Source organism: Diabrotica virgifera, chromosome 3 (genome assembly GCF_917563875.1).
Source record: "Diabrotica virgifera virgifera chromosome 3, PGI_DIABVI_V3a".
NCBI lineage: Eukaryota > Metazoa > Arthropoda > Insecta > Coleoptera > Chrysomelidae > Diabrotica > Diabrotica virgifera.
The window spans coordinates 90,919,254-90,944,070 of NC_065445.1; the positions used below are offsets into that span (position 1 = coordinate 90,919,254).

Below are 24,817 nucleotides of genomic sequence, written 5' to 3' on the forward strand. Positions count from 1 at the left end.
AATATATTTTCTACGATTTATTTCCTAACAGCATATGTCTATCACCCACCGTTTAATGGGGGTGGGGCCCCAAAGTTGACAAGTTTTTAAAAAAGATGTTTTAAAAAAATATTTTTCTGTAACTGTAATGGAAATTAAGAAGAAATCCTGCGGCAATTATTCACAAATAAATGACTGATTTTTTGGTATAGGTTTCTCTTAAGGGTAATTGCCCTTTTTTTAATTACAGGGTGTTACATTTTAAAAAACCCCTTTTTATACCATCTGATCCGTTTATGCTAGAGTAAAAAGACGTTCAGCGATTACCCATGTACTGGTGCTATTTACAAATTTGTATAATGCACCCCCATTTTTCCCCGGAAACACCCAAAAAAAAAGAAGAATTAATAAAGAAAGTGATTTTCTTGGAATCCTTCACACACAATGCCCTTTATTAATATACTTCATATATAATTTTGTGCACGTTATTATTACGCATGCATGAACACCAAAATCGATTTCCTAGTGCAACCCCTGTAGCCAAAAAAAAATAAATAAAATGGGGGATTGAAAAAAATTTTTTTTTGCTTTTTGATCCATATGGGCATATGCTTCATCAATAGTGTTTTTCAAAAATATATATGGTTATTGCAACATCCCTGCGGAAACCACCCCTATCCTTGAAAATATACTGCAGAAACTACCCCTATCCCTTGGCGAGCATGTTTTTACGATTTTCTCATTACCTATGCATTATTTTTAAACAAAACTTATACAAGGTTAAAGACCACTATTTACTCTAAAAATTAGGTCCTATTCATTTTTTTCGTATAAGCAACCGTTACGGCACAGTGGCGCCGTAAACCTCAGATATGATTTGGCGGGCTCCAGTTTTTGTTGTTTTTTTTTTTCGCCACCTGTTCGTTTTATTAATAAAGTACTTATGCAAAAAAACAACACAGTGTAACCTACAAATTATGACCTATGAACATTTTACATTATTTGCGCCCCAAAGCCACAGTGGTGGCCCAAAATCAATTTGTGCATATTTTCGCCACCTACACGCATTTTATTCCATTTTTTACGCCATCTTGTAGTAAATTCCAGTTTGCATCTTCTGAAACCTTCAAACGAGGCAATAAAGACAAGTCACGAGAAAAAGTCCATAAATATATGCCCATACACGAGAAAAATAAGCTAAGTCCACGCGGTACACGATAATAACAAGTTAAGTCCAAAACATCGAGACGCGGCGGCTTCCTTATTTCGGTATCAATCAGACGGTCAGTATTTTATAGTTTTTTGTTAGAAATCTAAGACTCGAGCTAGCGACAAACATACAACGGACTAAAAGTTAAAATATCCAATAACTCAAAATTGTTAATCTGTGACTTAGCCGGTTTTTTTCCTGTACCCTTCAATTACTCTCTCCCATATTTCCATGGTGTGACTAAGTCCTTTTATGACCTTGTAGTTTGTATTATTGTATCTCTCCCTTGTTTTTGTAAACAGGTACTAATATACTGCGTCTCCATTCGTCTAGCATTTGTCCCACTTCCATTTCCCAATTCTATTAAATAAAGTTAGCCAACTTGTTCCAATCTCTCCTAATGCTGTCCACACTTGCCCGGCAATATCATCTGGCCCAACTGCTTTTCCTTTCTTTATTTTTTTTTTAAATGCTGAAACCACTTTCTCGTTTGTTATTTTGGTGACCATTGCTGTTATGTCTCCGTTAATTCGACTGGTTTTCTGTCAAATTCTTCATTAATAAACTGTTAAAGTACTTTTTCCATCTTTTTTGTCATCCTTTTCGTGAATTAGTATTTTATTATTATCATCTTCGATACATCTAATTTAATTATAATCTTTTCTTTCTTTGTTCTATATTTAGCTATTTATTGTCCCTCTCTGGTGTCAAGCCATATCCTGTTTCAGCGATAGTCATCTTATTGGATAAACTTATATGCGCTGTTGTTTTTTTTTTCTGGAAAAAGTATAATTAGGTACCTGCACATTATTCTTTACACTAATGACTGCTGTAAAATGCAAGTACTCAATTAAAAATAATGACCTCTAGTTTTTGAAAACTTTATACCAATTCCTATTGTATAATTAGTATTCCACAATATCTTGACTCAGAAGTTACATAAAAACTTACGTAAATATGGTAAATATGCATAATGATGACGAAAATAAAGAAATGAGTACCATCAAAGAAAACCAATTAGAAGAAAATAACGATAAAGAAAATGTGGTAATTAATAAAATTGAAGGAACTCAAGAAGTATTTAACGAAGGTGAAGACAGCGATGAGGATAGGTGAAAGAATATTTTCTTGTTTTATTTTTTTTTTTTTTTCGTATTTTTAAGTCATTTTCTTTGTTTTGTATATATTTGTTTTTGGAGCTTTTCAAACTCTTAAATATTAAAAAATAAAATAAAAATTCCATTTTTATTCAGTTGCAATGCGAAGGCAAAACAATCTTATTTTTCACTTAGAATACGGAGCGCAGTCCAGCACACTGAATCGACGATTTTCGACTCTGTTGGAGTCTCATCGGAGAGAACGTAGACTAACACCGAGAGTTTATTTCCCACACCGCAACTGACGTGAATGGACTAGGTGACTAGCGACATCTGGCAATTGAAAGATGAAGTAGTTTTCAATCCTAATAGCAATATTAATAATATTTAAAAATATTAAAATATTACTAAAAGTTTTTTAAATTGAAATTTCCTTGGTAACACCTCCATGGCTTCTAAAATTTGCAAGCCAGATGGATGCTGAAGCGAAGAAGACAAGAGGGAATTCAAAAAACTTACAATTCACGACCCCGTCTCTTAAATATTATTTGTAATTATAGTATCTATATTTGCATATAATGCGCATTGAAGAGAGGTGCTAATCTTGGTCAATGCTGTTTGCTGATGATATCGTGTTAGTAGAGGAGAGTAAAGAAATGTTCGAAGAGAAGTTGACGGGTTGGAGAGGGGCTATTGAAGAGGGAGGACGTAAGGATAGCAGGTCGAAAACGAGGTATATGTGATTATGAGGAACTGGAATGGTTGGGGACATTGTATTGTTTGGAGAAAAATTAAGACGAGTAGGAGAAATTTAATAACTTTACTCCTACATAACGAAAAATGGGACACTATGTACAGCGGTAGAAATGAATGGAGAAGAAGAGTAAGCAATAGCGACTCCTGAAAAAGAACAAGAAGTATCAGCTAAGTGAAATGAAATAATTCGATGACAAACAGGGGCCTGAGCGAGAATACTCTTGAATCACATGAATATTATCCAATTTTTTGATTCTTCAGTACATTCTAGACATATCAAGTACAATGATCTATACCTTATCTTTCACTCTTTTATAAAAAATATCTATTGTTTTTTTAGATTTATTGTAAAAATTAGCATTACTTACTTAACATTAAATAAAAGAAAATGATTTATAATATTAGTATAAGTACATGTAGTTATTTGTTATAGGTAATACTGTTTATTTGTTGATTATGGTTTGTTACAACCCGTCAGATTACCGTTCTCTGAATGGTTACGCGTATGCGCAGTAACGCATACTTATGCGCGGTAACGCATTTTTCGTTACTGCGCATACGCGTAACCATTCCAAGACCGATAATCTGACGGGTTGGAACAAACCTAATGTAAAAAACCAAAAAATGAAAGAAAGCAGCCTCGAACGTCTTGGCAACATTCTACTCTTAAATATAAGTTTCTTTTAACGTTACTCGGCATCTTAGGTTTGTTCGATCTAATCGTTAGTATTAGATCTATCGTCTAATAGTCACCTGAGTCGAGGAGTTTAGTTTTTTATACAATGGTTTTGGCATAACCTCATAAAAAAATCTAATAACGTTAGACCAGGGGGTCTTATTAGCCATTTCATTGATCCTCGGTTCCCTACCTATCCATCGATGGAAATATACGGTTGAGGTAGTGCCGGGTGCCAGGCATTGATTTGGTATAATGGACGGTGCTCCGTCTTGCTGAAACCATAATTATCGTATTAGCTGGAATTTGTGGGTTTGCTGTATCAGGATATAAATTTGTCAAAGATGCACGGCATTATTTTCGAGCAGTTCTAAAAATATTGTCATTTAAGTTGTCATCAATGAACAAGGAAACTATTTGATCTCCAACAATTAATTCGCGTTTAATCATTAAACTTTTCAGGACATTGCATATGTTCTTCTGTTACTCAGTAACGATTTGATGATTAACATGACCGTTAATTCCTCAAAACAAAACATCTTGTCGTTGGACAACATTATTACCCGATTGAAACTATGAAACTATTTCTGAATATTCTTTGAATTGTACTGAATATGCTTTTTAAATTCAAAAATAAAATCATTCTACCATAGTTTCAAAAAAATTCACAAAAATGTGCTTGAAATGCTGATTTCAAACCATATCCTCCCCCCTTAAAACTGTTAGCAGTAATCAGCTAAATATGCCGCAGGATTGTTTGGATTTATTGGGATCTGATAGTTGATAATCTAAATGTTAATTTGAGCAAAATACTAATTCAGAATTTTTTGTTTCAGTGGAAATTATTTGGTGCGCGTTCGAGCGCAGGTGATGTCGAGGGATGACAGCTCGGGTGGATGGGTTCCGTTGGGCGGCGGGGGGCTCAGCAACGTTTCGGTACGGAAAAGGCCGCGACCCACCCCGTCGGCTGGGCCCGGGGGAGGGGGGCCGTTACCCCCCGACGCCCAACCCACCAAACCCAAACACGATTACCTCATTTACGGCAAGAGAATAAGTGATAATTCGGTAAGTGTACTTTATGATAACTACTGTACTAGTTTAGTACACTATAGTGTACTAAAACTGTGAAAAAGTGTTGTTCTTTTCATTATTTTGAATTATGTTTATTTTACACTTGAGTCCAGGGTTCTTTATCCGCGCGTCATTAATACCTGGCGAGAGATAAATCACATACTTTTTATCTAGCATCATTGTCTTCCACGCATGAAACTAAAGAAAAACCAGATACCACCTGTTATTAAAGTAAAGACACATGTTATTTTTATAAACGCTCTAGACTCAGTACATCGAAAAGACATAGGTACAAAAATGACGCTTTTCAGATTTTAAGTACAATTTGTGACGTTTCTGGTTTGTTTACTTGTCACTGTCAGTTTGTTGGATTTTTGCTGTTTTATTGTCCTGTTTTTGCATTTAGAAGTTATTTATATTAAACAAACAGTTGTTTTTACAACCAATTTTATCCTGGAGTTTGAAATTTTATGGTAAGTGTATTTTATTTTGCAATTAATTTGCATACAAAATTAACCTCATTCACAGTTAAGGAATGGTTTTGTTTAAGTGTGCGTAAAAGTGAAATAAATAACAAAAAGAAAATATTTTATTTTCAAATATTTATATTATAACAATTATAACAAAATATTTAATATCACTAATGATATTAAAATAATTTATTGAGTTACCTACTTCAAATGTAGCTGTAATTCTGCACCAAAATTTTAAGTTCTGTTTACTTATTTGACAACGTCAAATTTTTAAATTTAATGCGTGATCGGAGCAGTACCCACTTTCTGTCACTTGCTGTTGCGTGGAATAGATTTCCGACTTATTTCGTATGCTTTAAACTTTAAATGATGACGCACGGGTAAATAATCATGGACTCAACTGTATAGTCCATGTTTTCATTTTCACTGCGGATTTAACTAATTTATTTTTTATTTTAATTTTTTTTATTTGGTATTTATTCTGTTGAGTAAAGTTTTAGGTACTCAAACATCTGTTTTGAGTTCATACAGGGTGGAAGAAAGAAAATGTTTTTTTATCTTAAGTTTGAGATACTCTGTAGGGAGAACGGCGTACAGGGGTGGTCATACATATTCTCTTTTGTTTTTTTATTTTACCTGATATCATTAAAAACAAAGAAAATATATGGTTTTACTCTTTAAAGATGTTCCTCGTCATAATTTAATGAAAAGTACCTACAGTAGAGATTAGTAAATCAGAACTGACCCGACTCAAAGAACCAAATCTTCAGAAAAATCCAACTGCCCGAGTCAAAAGTCAGTAAATTTCATCTCAATGCATAATAACGCAAGGCCACACGTAGCGCGTATTGTTATCTAATATTTATTTGAGGTAAATGTTCAAACATTAAATTGGCCCCCTCACAGTCTCGACCTGAATCCTATTGAATTAAGATTTTTGGTAGACAATATATTATATAATATTATATAGAAACTATGATTATTAATTCCTGGGACTCCATAGATCAAAATAAAATAGCCCGCTTAATATCCAGCGTGCACAGGCTGTAAAGCTATGATTAGAAATTATAATTATGAAAATAATTAAAATGTTCACAAAACATGAAATTTCAACATAATTTCGATGTATGCCCCCCCCCCTTTTACGTCGTTCTCCCTACAGGGTGTCTCAAACTTTACATAAAAAAACAATGTTTTTTTATAAACGCAAATGAGAAGTTTGATTAAACCTTTACTTAACAGTGTAAATACCAAAGAACAAAATTTAAAAAAAAATAGAAGAATCCGTTAATCCCTTCACGAGAAAATCAACTATAAAATTAGGATAATTAAAACTTGATAAAAACTTTTGCGGGTAAATTATTTTACTTTGGCGCCTAAGCCAGGGTAAGTTTGTTAATGACAATGGGGGTCAAATAAGATATCGTTTGAAGCACTTGCAATTCCCTACACTGTAGTCTTTAAATTTTTAAATTCGGTCCAATACTTTATTTGATTTATTAAACACAATGCAAACATTATTTTGTTATAATAATTGCTTTTTTATCAATGCTCAATCAATATTTTTTTCAATTTTCGAATAATGCCATATGTTTTGATAAATACATAATTTTTTCGCATAACTTTCTTGTTAAATGAAGAGTGGATATATATAACGGGCCAAGTGACAAAAAAATCAATATTTCTGTTTTTTCCATTATAATGGTCTATACAACAATGCTGTTAACCTGTATTATGGGCCAAGTGTCATTTTTCTCGATTGTGTATTTTTGTCACTTGGCCCGTTATACAGGGTGTCCCGAAAAGATTGGTCATAAATTATACCACACATTCTGGGGTCAAAAATAGTTCGATTGAACCTAACTTACCTTAGTACAAATGTGCTCATAAAAAAAGTTACAGCCCTTTGAAGTTACAAAATGAAAATCAATTTTTTTCAATATATCGAAAACTATTAGAGAGTTTTGATTGAAAATGGACATGTATCATTCTTATGGCAGGAAAATCTTAAAATAAAATTATAATGAAATTTGTCCACCCGATAAAAAATTTATGGGGATTTTGTTCCCTTAAACCCCCCCAAACTTTTGTGTACTTCCAATTAATTCATTATTGTGGTACCATTAGTTAAACACAACGTTTTTAAAACTTTTTTGCCTCCTAGTATTTTTTCGATAAGCCAGTTTTTATCGAGATGCGGCTTCTTTTTCAATATATTTACGTAAAAATTTGATGGGGGTTTTGTTCCTTTAAACCCCCCAAATGTTTGTGTACGTTCCAATTAAACTATTATTGTGGTACCATTAGTTAAACACAGTGTTTTTAAAACTTTTGCCTCTTAGTCTTTTTTTCATAAAAGTCACCTTTTATCGAGATGTAGCTTCTTTTTCAAAATATACCTAAAAATGTAAATTATAAATAAATTTTCAAATTATTAACAGGTCTCTATAATCGTACTTAACCATATACAAATATGTGGTGGAGTCGAAAATTATTTAAAATATCTTGATAAACACTGACTTATCGAAAAAGTACTAAGAGGCAAAAAAGTTTTAAAAACATTGTGTTTAACTAATGGTGCCACAATAATAATTTAATTGGAACGTACACAAAAGTTTGAGGGGGTTTAAGGAAACAAAACCCCCATAAAATTTTTATGGGGTGCACAAATTTCACTTTAATTTTTTTTTAATATGTTGCTGCCATAAAAATGCCACATGTCCATTTTCAATAAAAAATCTCTGAGAGTTTTCGATATATGAAAAAAAATCGAATGTAATTTTGTAACTTCAAAGGGCTGTAACTTTTTTTGTGTGCACTATTGTATATAGGTAAGTGAGGTTCAATCAACCTATTTTTGACCCCAGAATCTGTGTTATAATTTATGACCAATCTTTTCGGGACACCCTGTATATCTCCACTCTTCAAATGTTCCTGCTTAAACCCATGCCCAATCCATAAGTGGCATCTCCAAAATGTGTGGCATCTCCGAAATTCTTCTCTATAAAATAGGCGTGGATAGAATTATTTTTTGCACCTGAGTGTAGCTTCAGAAAAATATATATTTTATATTTCATTTTATTGAGTTGTCTTGGAGTATCCTATTATTATAGGTTACCTGTTATTGTTACTTATAATATGTACTTTGTTGATTATAATGACAAACTTATTTTGGTACACCGTACTTCCTTTTATTTCGCAATATCCTGGACATAATAGTTTTTTTTTTCATTTTGCATTCACCGCGATATTAATTATCTCTATTTCTAAACCACGAGAATACCTTTTTATGGAATATGAATTATGCAACGTAAGTAATAGCACGTAATAGTGTTAATTCATGACTGAACTACACTTTGTAATTTATAACTTATAGTCCAAGAGGCAGCGCTGAAAAATTTCTCTGAATTTACTAAAGCTAGTTATTTCACAGTTGATTACTGTGATTGTGTAGAGAAACATACTGCGGTCGGTCAAGCGAAAAGTAGAACAGGTGGTACTGACAGCTTGTCAAAGTTGCTTACCTGCGGAGGTAATTAAATCCATTTACTAAGGCTGAAAATCAGTACACACATTCTAAATTGAATATAAATAAAAGTTATTATAGTCGGTCAGCTGTATGACGGGACAGAGCCGGTCGGTCGGCCCCAATGAATGTATAGGGTTATTCACTATATTTTGACCCCCCTCTAAACTGCTTTATTTACAGAATTAGAAAAAAATATAAAATACAAAACTTATTCAATTTTTAAATTATGATTTTTTGACATATATATCGTACTAGTGACGTCATCCATCTGGGCGTGATGACATAATCGATTATTTTTTTAAATGAGAATAGGGTCGTGTGCTAGCTCATTTGAAAGGCTATTCAATTCTCTATTCAGTAATGTAAACATTAACATGATTCAAAAATGAATAACCATTTTCAATTTCGCTGCAAAACGAAAATACAACCGCACCATATTCTAGTCCAATCAGAGAGTGCAGCAAGCACCTCTACCGGTTTCGAAACTTATTAGTCTCTTATCAGGAGGCACATATGCTGCTCTCTCTGATCCAACCAAAACAAACCCAGGCGTGCAGTCACGGATTGCAACGAACGAAATGGCATAGATGCCCTAGCGGCAACTGCTAGCAAAAGACTAAGTTTTCAATCCAATGGCATATAAAACAACATAATGTTATTCTACATCCCACCAGACTGAAAACAATGGGAACCTGGAATGGGAATTAGGAAAAAAAGATCAAATTATAGAGCGCAGTGCATAAGAAAAAGCCCTACATTTTTGAGTGGTATCTTTTTTCGCATCTCTTTCTTTTTCGAGTTACATGGAGGAAAAGGAAGATTATTAAGAAAATTTAAAAATGAGCTCTATAATTTGATCTTATTTTTTTCAAAAACCATTCACTTTAATCCAGTCCAACTTTTTGAACATAGAAATAACACTATAATAAAAAGTATTGTAGAAGGAAAACGATGTATTTAAATTCTGATGGATGAGCGGTTAAGTATACTTCTCATTTCTTCTTAAAATACATTAGTCATCAACTTTTTTGCAGAATATCTCGCTTAGTTTGAATGTTATCGACATTATTTAGTATTGCTCATTTTGTCATTTTAAAGGTCTTTTCAAGCACTACACAAAAGTTATTAGTATCATTATACACCTAAAATCGACAGTTTCTCTGTTATTTCAAGTTGAATACACTGATTTGAGCATGCAGCAAAAAAACAAACTCTTCTTACCTACCATATCTCTCTTTGTATTTTAACTAGAAGATTTATGAAGGAACGAATCTCTTTTTTTATAACCTACAGAAATATTTTATATAGTTTTTTTGTTTGATGCATAGTTTTTAAGGTATTCGCAAAAATCCGTCCGAAAAGGTGTCATTTTTCAATGAAAATGGCCAATTTTCAACCACGAATAACTCAAAAAGTATTGAGTTTTCAAAAAATAATTATAGAACAGTTTTTGCTTAAAATTAGGTTCTTTAGTCTCTTCCGTGGCTATTTTAACCAAAACATTTTTCACCCCCGAGAAGGGGTGGGAACCACCCCAAGATAAAAGCGCACATCGGCATAGGGTAGACTTTGTTTCTTGAGCTATTCCCTACTTACTGTAAAAATATCAAGTAAATCGATGTAGTAGGATGGAATTCGGAGCCAAATACCCTCATTGACTGCCCTATAATTAGGGTAAAACTATTTAGTATTTTTAACAATTAGTGTGTTTATACATTCACCGGCAGAGAAAACGGGCACCCCAAAAAATGGGTCATTTTTAATGTCTTGTATTTCCTAAACCTGATGTCCGATTTAAGTAATTTTTTTAATATGTTATAGCCTTATTCTTTATCAATATCGCTGTAATAATATTGTTGCTAGACAGGTACATTGTCATTGTATACAGGGTGTACGAATCAAACTGTGTTTTTTTCTCAAACTTTGGAACACCCTGTGGAATGTTCTAGCTTTTATAAAATACTGAAATTATAACCAAACTATAGCCTCAGGTTTTCTTAACATTCTGTTTTTTGATTCATTCGCTTATGTTGGATAATAAAAAAGTTAAGCACTTTAACAACTACCCCTGTTTTTCGTTAATACAGGTTTTAAATAAGTACGGCAAACTTTAAGGTGTAATTCTGCATGATAAAATAATGACAGTTTGCTTTATAAACGTATGCCCGCAAATGCTTCGTTTCCGAGATAGGGGGTGTTGAAATTGTTCTTACAAACTGACGATTTATTTATTTCTCTAAAACGGTTTGTGATATGCAAATGAAATTTGGTAGATTTTAAGAGGTAGTTATTGCGCATTTTTTGGCATACAATTAAGAATTTTATATTGACCATTGGCGTGCATACGGGTATAAATATTTTAGATATATCCCGTATGCACGCCAATGGTGAATATAAAATTCTCAATTGTATGCCAAAAAAATGCGCAATAACTAGCTCTTAAAATCCACCAAATTTCATTTGCATATCACAAACCGTTTTAGAGCAATAAATAAATCGTCAGTTTGTAAGAACAATTTCAACACCCCCTATCTCAGAAACGAAGTATTTGCGGGCATAAGTTTATAAAGCAAACTGTCATTATTTTATCATGCAGAATTACCCCTTAAAGCTGCCGTACTTATTGAAAAACACCCTGTATTGACGAAAAACAGGGGTAGTTGTTAAAGTGCCTAACTTTTTTATTATCCAACATAAGCGAATGAATAAAAAAAACAGAATGTTAAGAAAATCTGTGGCTATAGTAGTTGGGTTTTAATTTTAGTATTTTATAAAAGCTAGAACATTCCACATTCACAATTTTATATCATCGCCTGTAACTATTTAATAATTTCTGTAAAAGATATTTCCTGGAATTCTGCCAGATCCTAAGAGAACAAAATTCCATGAATAAACGTACAGATATTGATAATCTTATCAAATATCACTCCTTAGGCTTTGGCCACACGGGCGATTTTTTACGGCGCCCATTGGTTTGACTATCTTCTCCACCAATTTTAGATGAAATGATTTCATCTAAAATTGGTGGAGGAGGTAGTCAAACCAATGGGCGCCGTAAAAAATCGCCCGTGTGGCCAAAGCGTTACTTTTAAATAATCCTTAATTAACAAACTCTTTTTACCTACAATATCCCTCTTTCTATTTTAACTAGAAGATTTATGAAGAAACGAATCTCTTTGTTTTTTTATAACCTACAGAAATATTTTATATAGTTTTTTTGTTAGATGCATCGATTTTAAGGTATTTACGAAAATCCGTCCGAAAAGGTGTCATTTTTCAATGAAAATGGCCAATTTTCAACCACGAATAACAAAAAGTATTGAGTTTTCAAAAAATAATTATAGACCAGTTTTTGCTTAAAATTAGGTTCTCTAGCCTTTTTTGTGGCTATTTTAAATAAAACATTTTTCACCCCGAGAAGGGGTGGGAACCACCCCCAAGATAAAAGCGCACATCGGCATAGGGTAGACTTTGTTTCTTGAGCTATTCCCTACTTATTGTGAAAATATCAAGTAAATCGATGTAGTAGGATGGAATTCGGAGCCAAATACCCTCATTGACTGCCCTATATGTCCATATATATGTATATATACGACAGCGTCCAGCAGCAAATTATTTTATGTAATTTTGCTTAGTGAGACGGTTGGTTTTCGTTACGATTTGGAGATCCTCTCTGAAGATCCCAAAAGGGTGAAACGTATGTAAGAGGATGGTAGTTGGCTCCGAAACGAACGGAATGGAACATTAACTGTCTTTAGTTTTTTTTTTAGTTACAGATAGTTTTAACAAAATAAACGATCTGTTACTGTACGCCAGTCAATGAGAGCAAAAACAGGATATTACCTGCGAATTCTATCTTACTGCATGGATGTTAACGAAATTTTGGGAATAGCCTCTACTTATCTCCTAATTCAAAGTCTACCCTATGCCGATGTGTGCTTTTATCTTGGGGGCTGTTCCCATCCCTTCTCGGGGGTGGAAAATTTTTTGGTTAAAATAATCACGGTATTGGCTAAAGAACTTAATTCTAAGCAAAAACTGTTCAATATTTTCAATACTTTCTTTTTTGAAAACTCAATATTTTTTGAGTTATTCGTGGTGGAAAATTGGCCATTTTCATTGAAAGATAACACCTTTCGAACGGTTTTTTTGCGAATACTACGCATGTAACTAACAAAACTATATTAAACATTTTTGTGGCTTATAAGAAACAAAGAGATTCTTTCCTTCATAAATCTTCTAGATATAATACAAAAAGAGATATGGTAGGTGAAAAGAATTTGATTTTTTGGTGCTTGCTCAGATCGGTGTATTCAACTTAAAATAACAGAGAAACGGTCGATTTTAGATGCATAAAGCTACCAATACCTTTTATAGTGCTTAAAAGGACCTTTAAAACCACTACCATTAAATGTCGATTACATTCATACTAAGCGAGATATGGCGCAAAAAAATTGATGACTAATGTATCCACCAGATTTTAAATGCACCGTTTTCCTTCTACCATATCTTTTATTAAACTTACGTGCTTAGAAATCGGCCCACTTAAAAATTTGTTCATTTTTGATGTCTCATATTTCCTAAACCTGTTGGCCAATTTAAGTGATTTTTTGAACAAGTTATAGCCTGATTCTTTAACAATACTACTGTAATAATATTGTTGTTAAACAGGTAAATTTTCATTGTATACCGGGTGTACGAATCAAACTGTGTTTTTTTCTCAGAGTTCACATCACCCTGTGGAATATTCAAGCATTAATAAAATACTGAAATTAAAACCCAACTATAGCCTCAGGTTTTCTTAACATTCTGTTTTTTAATTCATTCGTTTATGTTGGATAATAAAAAAGTTAGGTACTTTAACAACTAGACATGTTCTTCATCAGTACACGGTATTTCTAAATAAGTGCGACAAACTTTAAGGGGTAATTCTGCATGAAAAAATAATGACCGTTTGTTTTTTAATGGTATATCCGCGAATGCTTCGTTTCCGAGATATGGGATGTTGAATTTTTTCTTACAAACTGACCGTTTATTTTATTGCTTTAAAACCGGTTGAGATATGCCATTGAAATTTGGTGGGTTTTAAGACTGCGGATTGTTTGACATAAAATTAAGAATTTTATAAAATAAAAATTTTATTTTTAAGAATTTTATATTCACCATTAGCGTGCATACGGGTAAGATGCAATCATCTGATATCAATTTTTATCAATAGGATACGAGGAATGTCAAAGAATATGAATTTATCTCAAGAGTAAAGTATGTACCTTTATAAATATTTCACAAGATTGAAAATTGTTATTATGAAAATTTGCTTGGACTTCAAAATAATGTTCTAATATGCAATTACATTCTTCTAATTGAAAGAAAAATTGAAATTTTTTCTCAAATTACAGATACCTACCCAACATCATTTTTATTTAAGTATAATAACTCCGATATTATTAGTTTTACGAAAGAAAAGTTATAAAAAGTTCTGTATGGTCTGGAAACTAAGATACAACCATAATTTATCAAATTGTATCAATTTTATACGAGGTTTGTCAAAAAATACGAATATCGTTCAAGAGTAAAGTACCTTTATAGTTCACAATATTTCAATTTAAAAGATGTAATTGTATACTCATACATGTTTTTTGAATTCTGAACAACTTTTTATAATACAATTTTTCAATATTGTTCAAAATAAAGGTACTTTACTCTTGAGCGAAATTCATTGTTTGACATATTCGGTATAAAATTGATGAAATGTGAAATATTATCATTGACGCTTATTTTGTAGAACATGCAAAACTTTTTATAAAGAATAACTTTTTTTGGTAAAATTAATAATTTCGGAGTTATCATACTTAAATAAAAATGATGTTTTGTATCTTCAAAAAAAATATATTTTTCAATTAGAGGAATGTAATTGCGCATTAGAACATAATTTTTAATTCCAAACAACTTTCGATAATAACAATTTTCAATATTGTGGAATATAAAGTAAAGGTGCTTTACTCTTGAGAGAAAATCATATTTTTTGACATACCTTGTATACTATTAATAAAATTTGATATCTGATGACTGTATCTTAGTCTTTATATAAACGTAAAAATCTTTATTAATACGTCCATGACTGAAACAGTATAGACATTTACTCAATAATAATCAAAAATTTCGCCTACAAATCCTACACCAATACAGTTAATTTGTGGACCGTAATGGTATAGAGCAGGGGTGGCCAAACTCCTTGATAATCAGAGCCATTTTTCAAAATTTGAAATTTCTCGCGGGCCACAATATTAAACTGTTATTTAAAAAGTGTAAAAAATGTATCAAATTTTTCTCTCAGTGTTTGGATTTCACTAATTTTAAAGTGAAATAAAATGGTTCACATCGTTATTTCAAATTTGCAAATAATTTTACAAGCAGCCTTTACTAGTTCAGGATACTTTTCATTTGGATTTTTTTTTCAGGATACTTCATCATCCTTCCATCTTTTTCTGGGACGGCTTACTGATCTGTCGTCTTTCAAAAAATACTCTCTCTTCCTCTGATCTTACCACATGACCTGTCCATCTTATCTTAGCTTTTATATGTCTGATGATGTTTTCAGTATCATACACAGTCACCAACTCACCTTTCAAATACCAGCAGCTTTTCATTTAATTCCCACTGATGTATAATCCATATTTCACTTCCATATTATGTAAGAATTGGGCGAATAATTGCCATGTACAGTCTTAATTTAGATTGTCGTTTTAGCAGCTAAGATCTTAATAATATGACCTGTTTTTCTATGTGGTTGTCATCAGTGATTACCGCCCTTAGATATTTAAAATTTTTTACTACTTCGAAGTTGTGGTCATTCATAGTTATGTTCTGCTTCTGCCTAACTCTTGGTCTGGGACTTTTGGTTACTAGCATATATTTCGTCTTCTTTTCATTTATTGGAAGGCCCAAACTACTTGTTTCTTCCTCAAGTTGTGAAAACACCTCTCTCCCGTCTCCTAGATTATCAGCAAAGGCCAACAATAGTTTTGATCCTCGATTTGCATATCGCCATGTCAACTCAGATGATATTTTACATATTACATATTCTAAGGCCAAATTGAAAAGCAACAGTGATAAGGATCCTTGTCTAAGTTCTGAGTTACACTTATTATTTTATATTTATTGTCAGTAATTTAAAACATTTTGAAACACAAGAATTAAAAGTAATTCAGGTACATTTATTGAGAGCCACAAATAATTCTTCAAAGAGCCACATGTGGCTCGCAAGCCACAGTTTGGCCACCCCTGGTATAGAGTATAGAATATAGAATATGTAACTAATATTCTGCATACAAAACCTACTCGAATTCAGCCGGCGCCCCCACGACTGAATTAGTATAGCTTTTGTAAATTCGCGGCCCGGAAGCCTTGTCCGGGACGCCGGGACACGACTTCGTAATTCGGGCCATGTCCGGGATTTTTCGGGCTAGTTGGTCACACTAAATATGAGGAATATAGGTGAATAGTTAGCTGACTGTGTTGCGCAAACTAATCTTTTTCTTCTTTTGGTATCATAACCCTGGATGGATCTTTGCCTATCTGGCCATGTCCTTCCATTCAGATCTCTCTTGTGCCCTTCTCCATTGCCTTATATTCATGGTTTTCAGGTCATCTTTCACGTCATTCAACCATTCGGCTTTCTAATCCTCCACAACCTAATCTAATATATTCAAATACTACAGACACCTTTGTTTTTTCTTTCATGTTAACTATATAATATACGCGATTAACGTGGTATAAAATTGTAACAGGGGAATTCCTTCTAGGATAATACAAAAAGTAGTCCACTTTGACCATTAAAATATATATTTATTTAGGTTTGCACATAACAAAGAAATAAATAAAGATGGAGCACATAAATATGACATGCATTTGTAGATATAATGATTATTATAAAATATTTGTCATGTCGGCTAAACAACATCTCTGCCAACGTTGTGATTATTTTGATCGTAACTAGCGAATTTATCTTTAAATTAGGCTAGTTTACTTTTCATCATTCCGGTGAACATGTCTAGTCCAGCCTGGACTGCTTCTTTGTAGTATGGCAGCTGTTCCATATTAGCCAACCATTCAGAGATCTTGGGGTATCTGTTCGAGGCTATTGGCACCACAACATTGCAGGAAGCAGTAGTGGTTACTAGACTGAAGTCAGCGATGGTGACGTGATCTCCAGCGACGTATTTATTCATTTCTAAGAGTGCTTCCAAGAAACTGTAACCTATAACAAAAAAAAATGAATTAACTATTTTGTTTAAATACAACATTATTATACAGTATCATATTATGTATAATTTCAAAAAACATAAGAAATTGGGAAGAAGTAGATTTAATTGTTGTTTTTTTATGGAAACAACTTCACCAATATTTGATAATGAACACATAGTCCAGTCAATGAAGGTAAAATACAGCGTAACTGCATAATTTTGCACCAAAATTTGACTATTAGTTCTACTATCTACTTCAAAGGTGACCCTGTGCCGTAGAGTGCTTTTACCAGGGGGCGATACCACCCTTTCTGGGAGGTACAAAGTTTATTAAAAATAACAACGAGAATGAATATATTACCTAACCAATTTTTTAAGCAACTTGTCCTATACATTTTTTGAAAGAGTTTTCGACTAATTCGCAAGTGAAAATGTCACTTCTTCGAACGGTTTTTTGCGAATTACTCAAAAAGTATATATTTTATCAAAACAATCGTTCTTATAAAAAATGTAGCCTATAACAAAAGAAACATAATGGTTGGGAAATTTAGTTCTTCGTCAAACAGTTAATGACAAAAATAACAGGAATACCAAAAACAAAATAATAATAATAACTCTGAGTATCAGAGTTATGACAAAAATAAGGTAAACAAGTAATTGATCTTTTATTCATAACTCGCTGAGCTTTTATGCTATCGATATTTTCAAAAAACCGTTTTGTAGGTTTTTTCAAAGGCCGTAAGATCAAATTAGTTAAAAAAAATTTTCTGTCGTTTTTTTTGAAAGGGTTCAAGCTATGACATGTTTTGGGCAAATTGCTGTTTACTAATATGCAATCTTTAATTGGCCATGTCTTACTTAATTTTTATCAAAAAAAAAAAATTAAAAAAATCAAAATTTGAGAAACGCAAAACCTAAAATTTTGTGGTGTACAAAATTTTGCGTGTATCTAATATTGTTCGTTTTATTTGAAAAAAAATAAGGAATTTTATTGAAAAAATAAAAAAAAAGCTCCTCCCAGGTCAAACTCTAAATTATTTTCAAAACTAAGCATTTTTAACCAGCCAAACTTCTGGAACATACTGTGTATAAGTAGGTACATTGATAAAGTGAATTGTAAAAGGGTAACGATTATTTTTAATTAGGGAGAATTTGACGATTTTCGTCGCTGAGAAATTTACGGATCAACCTTATTTTTTTTTCATAACTCCCTTAGGATTGGTGCCAGAGACTTATAAAAAATAAAAATAATTTTTTTTTCAAGCACGAAAAAGTTCTATTGGGTTTCCCGCGAAAAAATGCATTGGTTTCTTCATATTTCATGTTTCACTTGCAATTTTGGCGTTTGAAGAAGAAGCATAAACTTTTCTTTTTTATAAGCTATATTTTTTGTAATAATTAATTTTTTTATATACAAAATACATACATTTTGAGTAATTCGCAAAAAATCGTTTGAAAGTGTTTTTTTCTAAACATAAACTATTTACTTTACCAAGTAGACAAAAAATGACAAACCTCTGACAGCTGATATCCATATCTAAGATGAATTCTATTTACTTCATACATTGAAAAATATACCTGACACAGAAAAAGTTCATGTATATTTTGAAGATGTTAGTAGCAAATAAAAAAGAAATTCATATATTTATTATATATTGACAAATTCAATGTTCCCAAGTATAAGACATTAAAGACACCGTCAGAGAGGAGAGGATGAGATCGACATCCGGCTCTTTAGCAAGACTATCAGCAATTCCAGACTTTACCAGCAATTCCTTTGTGTCCTTAAAGTTCTAAGCTGCTTGAAAAAGAATGGGAATTCAATATAACTATTCATAATCTCATCCGTTTCCGACAAGCGTACGAGAGCATTAAAAGATATCAGATGTGGAATGCAATGTCAGAACTTTCAGTTCCAAAAAACTTATCCAGCTTGTGAAGATATGTCTAAATTTATATAGATCCAGAGTACCGATGGGTAACAAACTTTCAGAATCGTTTGAAATAAGCAGTGGCCTAAAACAAGAGGATGCGTTGTCACCTCTCCTTTTTAAGATAATCCTGCAGAAAGTAGTAATAGATATGATATAACTAGACCCAAACCCAGACATCCAAAGTAGTTATCCTCCAACACCAAATTGTTCACATTCAACACCAAATTGGTCCACATAATGTTCAGAAAAAAGTCACACCATTTTGAGCGTCGGGTTTGGGGGGAGAGGGGGGAGAAATCGGTAAATCCGTAGTTTTTTACGTTTTTCGTCGATATTTCCAAAACTATGCGGTTTAGCATGAACAACCTTGTATACAAAAATATTCTACATTAAATTTGAAATAAAAAAGGCCCTATGCATAATCCTTCTAAAATCTAAAATAAACGGTTCCAAAGTTACGGAGATAGTATAGTATAATTGGTCCAAAAAAAGGCCTAACCCAGACACATAAAGTAAAAGTTTTCCTCCCAACACAAAATTGTCCACATATTGTTCAGTAAAAAGTTACACCATTTTTAGTGTCCGGATGGGGGGGGGGGGGCGAGATGGGGGAGAAGTCGGTAAATTAGTAGTTGTTTTAGGTTTTTCGTCAATATTTCTAAAACTATGCTTTAGCGTAAATTATGTTCTATACACAAATTTTCTACATAAAATTTAAAACAAAAAAGGTCCAATACATAATTGTTATAAAATCAACGGTTCCAGAGTTACGGAGGGTGAAAAGTGGAGGTTTTCGATACTTTTTATATTTTTTTGACAATTTATAATATTATTACTGATCAAAGAAATTTTCTTTAACAGGATTGTGTTTTGTAAATAAAATTTGCTATTTCAGTGGCCGATGGTATGTTAGTGATAAGCCCTCGAAGAAACGTCAACCTCACCACCCAAAATCATCATCAATTGCCCAAATAATAAAAATAATAAAAAATAATAAACAGTATCGAAAACCTCCACTTTTCACCCTCCGTAACTCTGGAACCGTTGACTTCTAACAATTATGTATAGGACCTTTTTTGTTTTAAATTTTATGTAGAACATTTTTCTATAGAACATTGTTTATGCTAAAGCATAGTTTTAGAACTATTGACGAAAAACGTAAAAAACTACTAATTTACCGACTTCTCCCCCCCCCCCCCCCCCCCCCCCCCACCGGACACTCAAAATGGTGTAACATTTTACTGAACAATATGTGGACCATATAGAACAATTTGGTGTTGGAGGAAAACTTTTACTTTGGATGTCTGGGTTAGGCGTTTTTTTTTTGGACCAATTACACTATACTACCTCCGTAACTTTGGAACCGTTCATTTTAGAAGGATTATGCATAGGACCTTTTTTATTTCAAATTTAATGTAGAACATTTTTGTATAGAAGGTTGTTCATGCTAAACCGCATAGTTTTAGAAATATTGACGAAGAACATAAAAAACTACGAATTTACTGATTTCTCCCCCTCTCCCCCCCCCCCCCCCAAACCCGACGCTTAAAATGGTGTGACTTTTTTCTGAACATTATGTGGACCATATAGAACAATTTGGTGTTGGAGGATAACTTTCACTTTGTATTTCTGGGTTATGCCATTATTTGGATCAATTGTATCATACTATAAGAACAGCACAAATTATAACAGAACTACTGACAGTAAATTGACCAAAATTACTACTAGCATACACGGATGACATTGACATTGTGGGAAACACAGGCACCAACTTGAAAAAGACTTGAAAAAGACTTGAAAAGGAAAAAAGGCAATGGAAAGAAAACTCCGGTGTTTTGAGAGAAAAATCCTCTGAAGAATATTTGGACCTTTCACGACCCGAATAACCGCCTTGAAAAGCTAATCTGGGAAGAAGCCCCGACAGGAAGAAAGCCCTTAAGACGTCCACAAATGCGATGAAGAGATAACATATGGTCAGATTTAAGAACATTGGGGCTACCCTCTGACCCAACTATCTTCGACGACCGTTTGAGATGGAAGTCTTCTTCTTCTTTTACTTCTTGGAGATCTTTCGATCTGTTTAATTCTGAAGCTGCCTCTGGTTAATTTCCTGGGAGGTAGATTGCCAACTATCCCTCCATCTTGAACCGGGCGGGTTGTTTTCTAGGGCAATTTTTGGGAGTCTATTCTCATCCATTCGTCTTACATGGTTGTACCACATCCTCTTGCGCTGCCTTCCCCATCTTACAATATCTTGAATTTTGCATTGCTCTCTAATGTCTATATTTCTTACTCTGTCTCTTCTTGTTTTCCCCGCTATTGTTCTTAGGGTTTTCATTTCGGCAACTCTTAGCATCTGTTTCGTTTTGTTGGTATCTTCGCGCACTTCTATGCCATATGTCATGATCGGTCGTATGCAAGTCTTGTAGATTTTAATTTTACTATCTGTGCGCATATACGGATTTGATCAGACTATCTCCCGAAGACATCCTGACAATGCAGATGCTTTGTTGATCTGACTCCTCAGATCCTTTACAGAGTCGTGAGTTGATATATCTATGTCCAGATATCTGAATTGCATCACCTGTTCTATGGGGTTGTTCTCAACCACTAACTTACATCTAAGCGGATCTTTTGCTATTGTCATACATTTAGTTTTGCTGGTAGAAATGTTCATATTTAGTTGGCGGCTTACTTGAAAGAACTGAAAGAGCTGTCTCTGAAGATCATCTTCTGATTCAGCAATAATTGCTACATCATCTGCGTAACACACCATACCAATTCTTTTGTTACCCATTCTATATCCGAGATTAAGAGATGTTACTTTGTTTATAATTTTGCCCATGAGTAGGTTAAACAAGAAAGGGCTTAAACTGTCTCCTTGTCTAATTCCTCCCGGTGTTGGAATATTTTCAGTGAACTGGTCTTCTGCTCTAACTTCGGTTACGTTGTTGTTATTTAGGTTATGGACTATCTTTGTTATGCTGGTCGGTGTTTTATTTTCTATTAATATATTTAGAATGTCTCCCAGGCGAACTCTGTCAAACGCCTTCGTCAGATCAATGAAGCAAATATACGCTGGCATGCCGAACTCTATAGCTTTTTCTTTTATTTGTTTTATTATAAATACTGCGTCTGTTATAGATCGCCCCTTTGTAAAACCTTGTTGTTCTTCAGCATTAGTGATTTGTCTTTCCAGTTTGTCCTTGAGAATACCCGTGAAAAGTTTCATCGTTGTATTTAAGAGAGTTATTCCTCTGCAGTTTTGTGGGCAAGTTTTTTGTCCTTTTTTAAATATGGGGATTGTGATGCTCTTATGCCATTCCTCTGGTGTTTCTGTTTCGTTTAAGATTTTTGAAGTTATATTTCTTTAGGCGCGATTGGGAGTGAATTTTTATTATTCTGCGCGCATGCGCACACAGGCAGTATGGAGTTCGTTGCTAAACCCAAAGAATATATACTCTCTCTTAACGTTTATATTCTTTGCTAAATATTTTAAGTTATGTATGTATCAGTCCAAAAAATGTGTGGAAAGAATATATTAATGTTTTTAGTAAATATATTTATTATAATTTTTGTATCTTTCGATTTGTCTTCCTCGGGAGTAAAACAATACGTACTTTTAAATCATTTTTATAATTTATACTTCACTTCGTGTATTTGTTACCGTGATTTGTCATGTCTGAGAAACCGTATAAACAGTGAGGCCGTGGAGTCGTGGGTCATTGATTCGACTAGATCGAGAGGTCCCGGGTTCAAATGCGGACAATTGCTGTCTTTTTTTAATTATCGGATTTTTGGAAAGTGGTTTGATATTTATATAAAATAAAGAAAACTGTTTAAAGTTTTTTGTTTCCTTGAAATCATATAATAGAGGTATAACTTCTTACGTGCGTACAAAGTACACACCCATTCTTGTTTTAAAGAGTTGCGACAGTTTACTTGCAAGTTCAGGGCCTCCATATTTTAAAAGTTCATTAGGTATATCATCCGTTCCAGGTGATTTTCCGTTTTTTAGCTTCTTGATCTTTGCTTCTACCTCTTCGTCCTTGATTGTAGCACTTATATGTGTTTCGTATTCATTTATATTCAGCGTTTCTTCAGCATCATATAGCTCTTTAAAATACTGTTGCCATGTCTCTATAGGTACTCACTTGAAGATGGAAGTGAGTTGTGCATTCAGCCAAGAACCACCCCCGGTTGTAATGCTACCAGAAGGAAGGAAGGGTTCTGAGTTCTTATGGAGTCAGAAGTTAGACTTCACATCTTTAGTACAGTTTAGCTACATCTTTAGTACTGCTTAATTATCAGCAGCAATAAATATTTGAATTGAAGCATTTTTCAGGTGCTCTTGATTCGTAGGTTGTACAGTTCATGAGCGACCTACTTAGTTCCGATACGTGAACTAAATGAACCAGTTCTCAAGAGCTGGCTCTTTCTCAGAGTTTCGCGTTTCGTTTAATAGAAGCGATGTAGTTCGAATCTTTCAGTCAAGACGCGGCGAACGTCAAACAAGTGCGTAGGAGCTAGATCGATTGGGGGGAGAGAACGTAATTTAATTAAAGAACTATGAATAGATCAACTTCGATGACTAGGGATCCGGTGAGTGCTGATTCTACGTTGCGAAATCGTATATGTTTGGCTAATTAAGTTTGAGTCTGGTGTGTTTTATTTTCATTGTCTACTTTACTGTGAGCTGATAACTGGTGATATGTGTAAGTAAACATTGTTTTTCTGTACAGTTGTAAGAGATTAAAGTCTTTATTATCTATAAATTAGAAAAATATGTTCAAAGCACAGTACTCTTTGAGACTGTTTTACAGAACAAGGAGACAAAATCAAGTGCAATTAGTGCTCCCAGTCAATTGACATTTCTAACGGTTCAAATGGCAACCTACCCATATTGCTGAAAATGATTTTAATGTCCTCAAAGACATAATGAAAGAGGCAAGTTTCGCACAAAATAGCTGGTGTTATAAGCGAAATGCGTCAAATATTTTGTCAACTGTTAAAATGGGCAAATGTACATCGGTTGAATGGTTTGCGTATCTATTCATTAAATTTGGATGTTCAGAAAATAAAACTGACAATATCAGATACTCTTTCTGGAATTCTTCAGTTGAAATGTTAGATCGCGTATTTAAGATAAAGGTTACTTTTATTACAACAATTGGTGCCTACTGTCTCGTCTTATTCTCGTTTTGTTGCATGTAAAATCTGTTCCGAAAAAATGTAATATTATCAAAAGTTATCGTTTTTTGTAAAACTATCCCCAAGTCACCGCTTTATCAGATGTAAAAGAGGAAGTGAACACAAGGTTCAAAAGATAATGTATGTAGTTTCTGCAAAGTGTACTATTTTGGACCAAGGTTTAAAATTCTAGGTTTTAAAAATGTTGGAGCTTATGAGAAAGCATTACAAGGACTTCGAAATAAACTTGCGGCTGTGTAATTGCTGTAAATCAAACAAGAAAGGGTTACAAACAATACGAACATAGATATTAAAGACAATGAAATCGATTTTGTGTTGTTTCAACTTCTTTGCCTTGGGAACGATTTTTTATGACACAGGTCAAATATTAAATGAGCGCAAAACTCTTAAAATATAGCACTTTTCAAATTAATATTTTTACATACAAATATGTAGCATAAATAATTTAAATATATTTGATGTGTTCAGTCTAGCTTCTTTTTTACAAATTTTGGTACAGTGCATACGAGTGTTGCAACCACACTATAATTATAGTAGACATACTATAATTACACCTTTTTTTCACTATGTTCTATCATGCCTTTACAATAATCCTTATATCCATTTTCATATTTTTACGATGGAATTAATTTCTA

General features: G+C 33.2%; 2 protein-coding genes across 4 annotated transcripts in view; one reads left to right on the forward strand and one right to left on the reverse strand.

Annotated features, from left to right (window-relative positions):
- The window catches only part of LOC126881912 (sprouty-related, EVH1 domain-containing protein 2), a 285,065-nt gene that overhangs the window by 155,772 nt on the left and 104,476 nt on the right, over positions 1–24,817 (forward strand). The window contains exons 1-2 of one of the 2 annotated variants that reach the window (XM_050646641.1): positions 2,136–2,301; positions 4,555–4,783. In XM_050646641.1, the coding sequence (XP_050502598.1) occupies positions 2,147–2,301; positions 4,555–4,783 (384 nt within the window). In that variant the 5' untranslated portion in view covers positions 2,136–2,146. Of the gene's footprint in view, positions 1–2,135; positions 2,302–4,554; positions 4,784–24,817 lie in introns of those variants that run through there. The other variant, XM_050646642.1, reaches the window with a different exon arrangement.
- The window catches only part of LOC126881919 (glutathione S-transferase 1-like), a 44,075-nt gene continuing 35,876 nt past the window's right edge, over positions 16,619–24,817 (reverse strand). For both annotated transcript variants that reach the window (XM_050646653.1, XM_050646654.1), the window contains exon 3: positions 16,619–17,051. In XM_050646653.1, the coding sequence (XP_050502610.1) occupies positions 16,807–17,051 (245 nt within the window). In that variant the 3' untranslated portion in view covers positions 16,619–16,806. The remainder of the gene's footprint in view (positions 17,052–24,817) is intronic.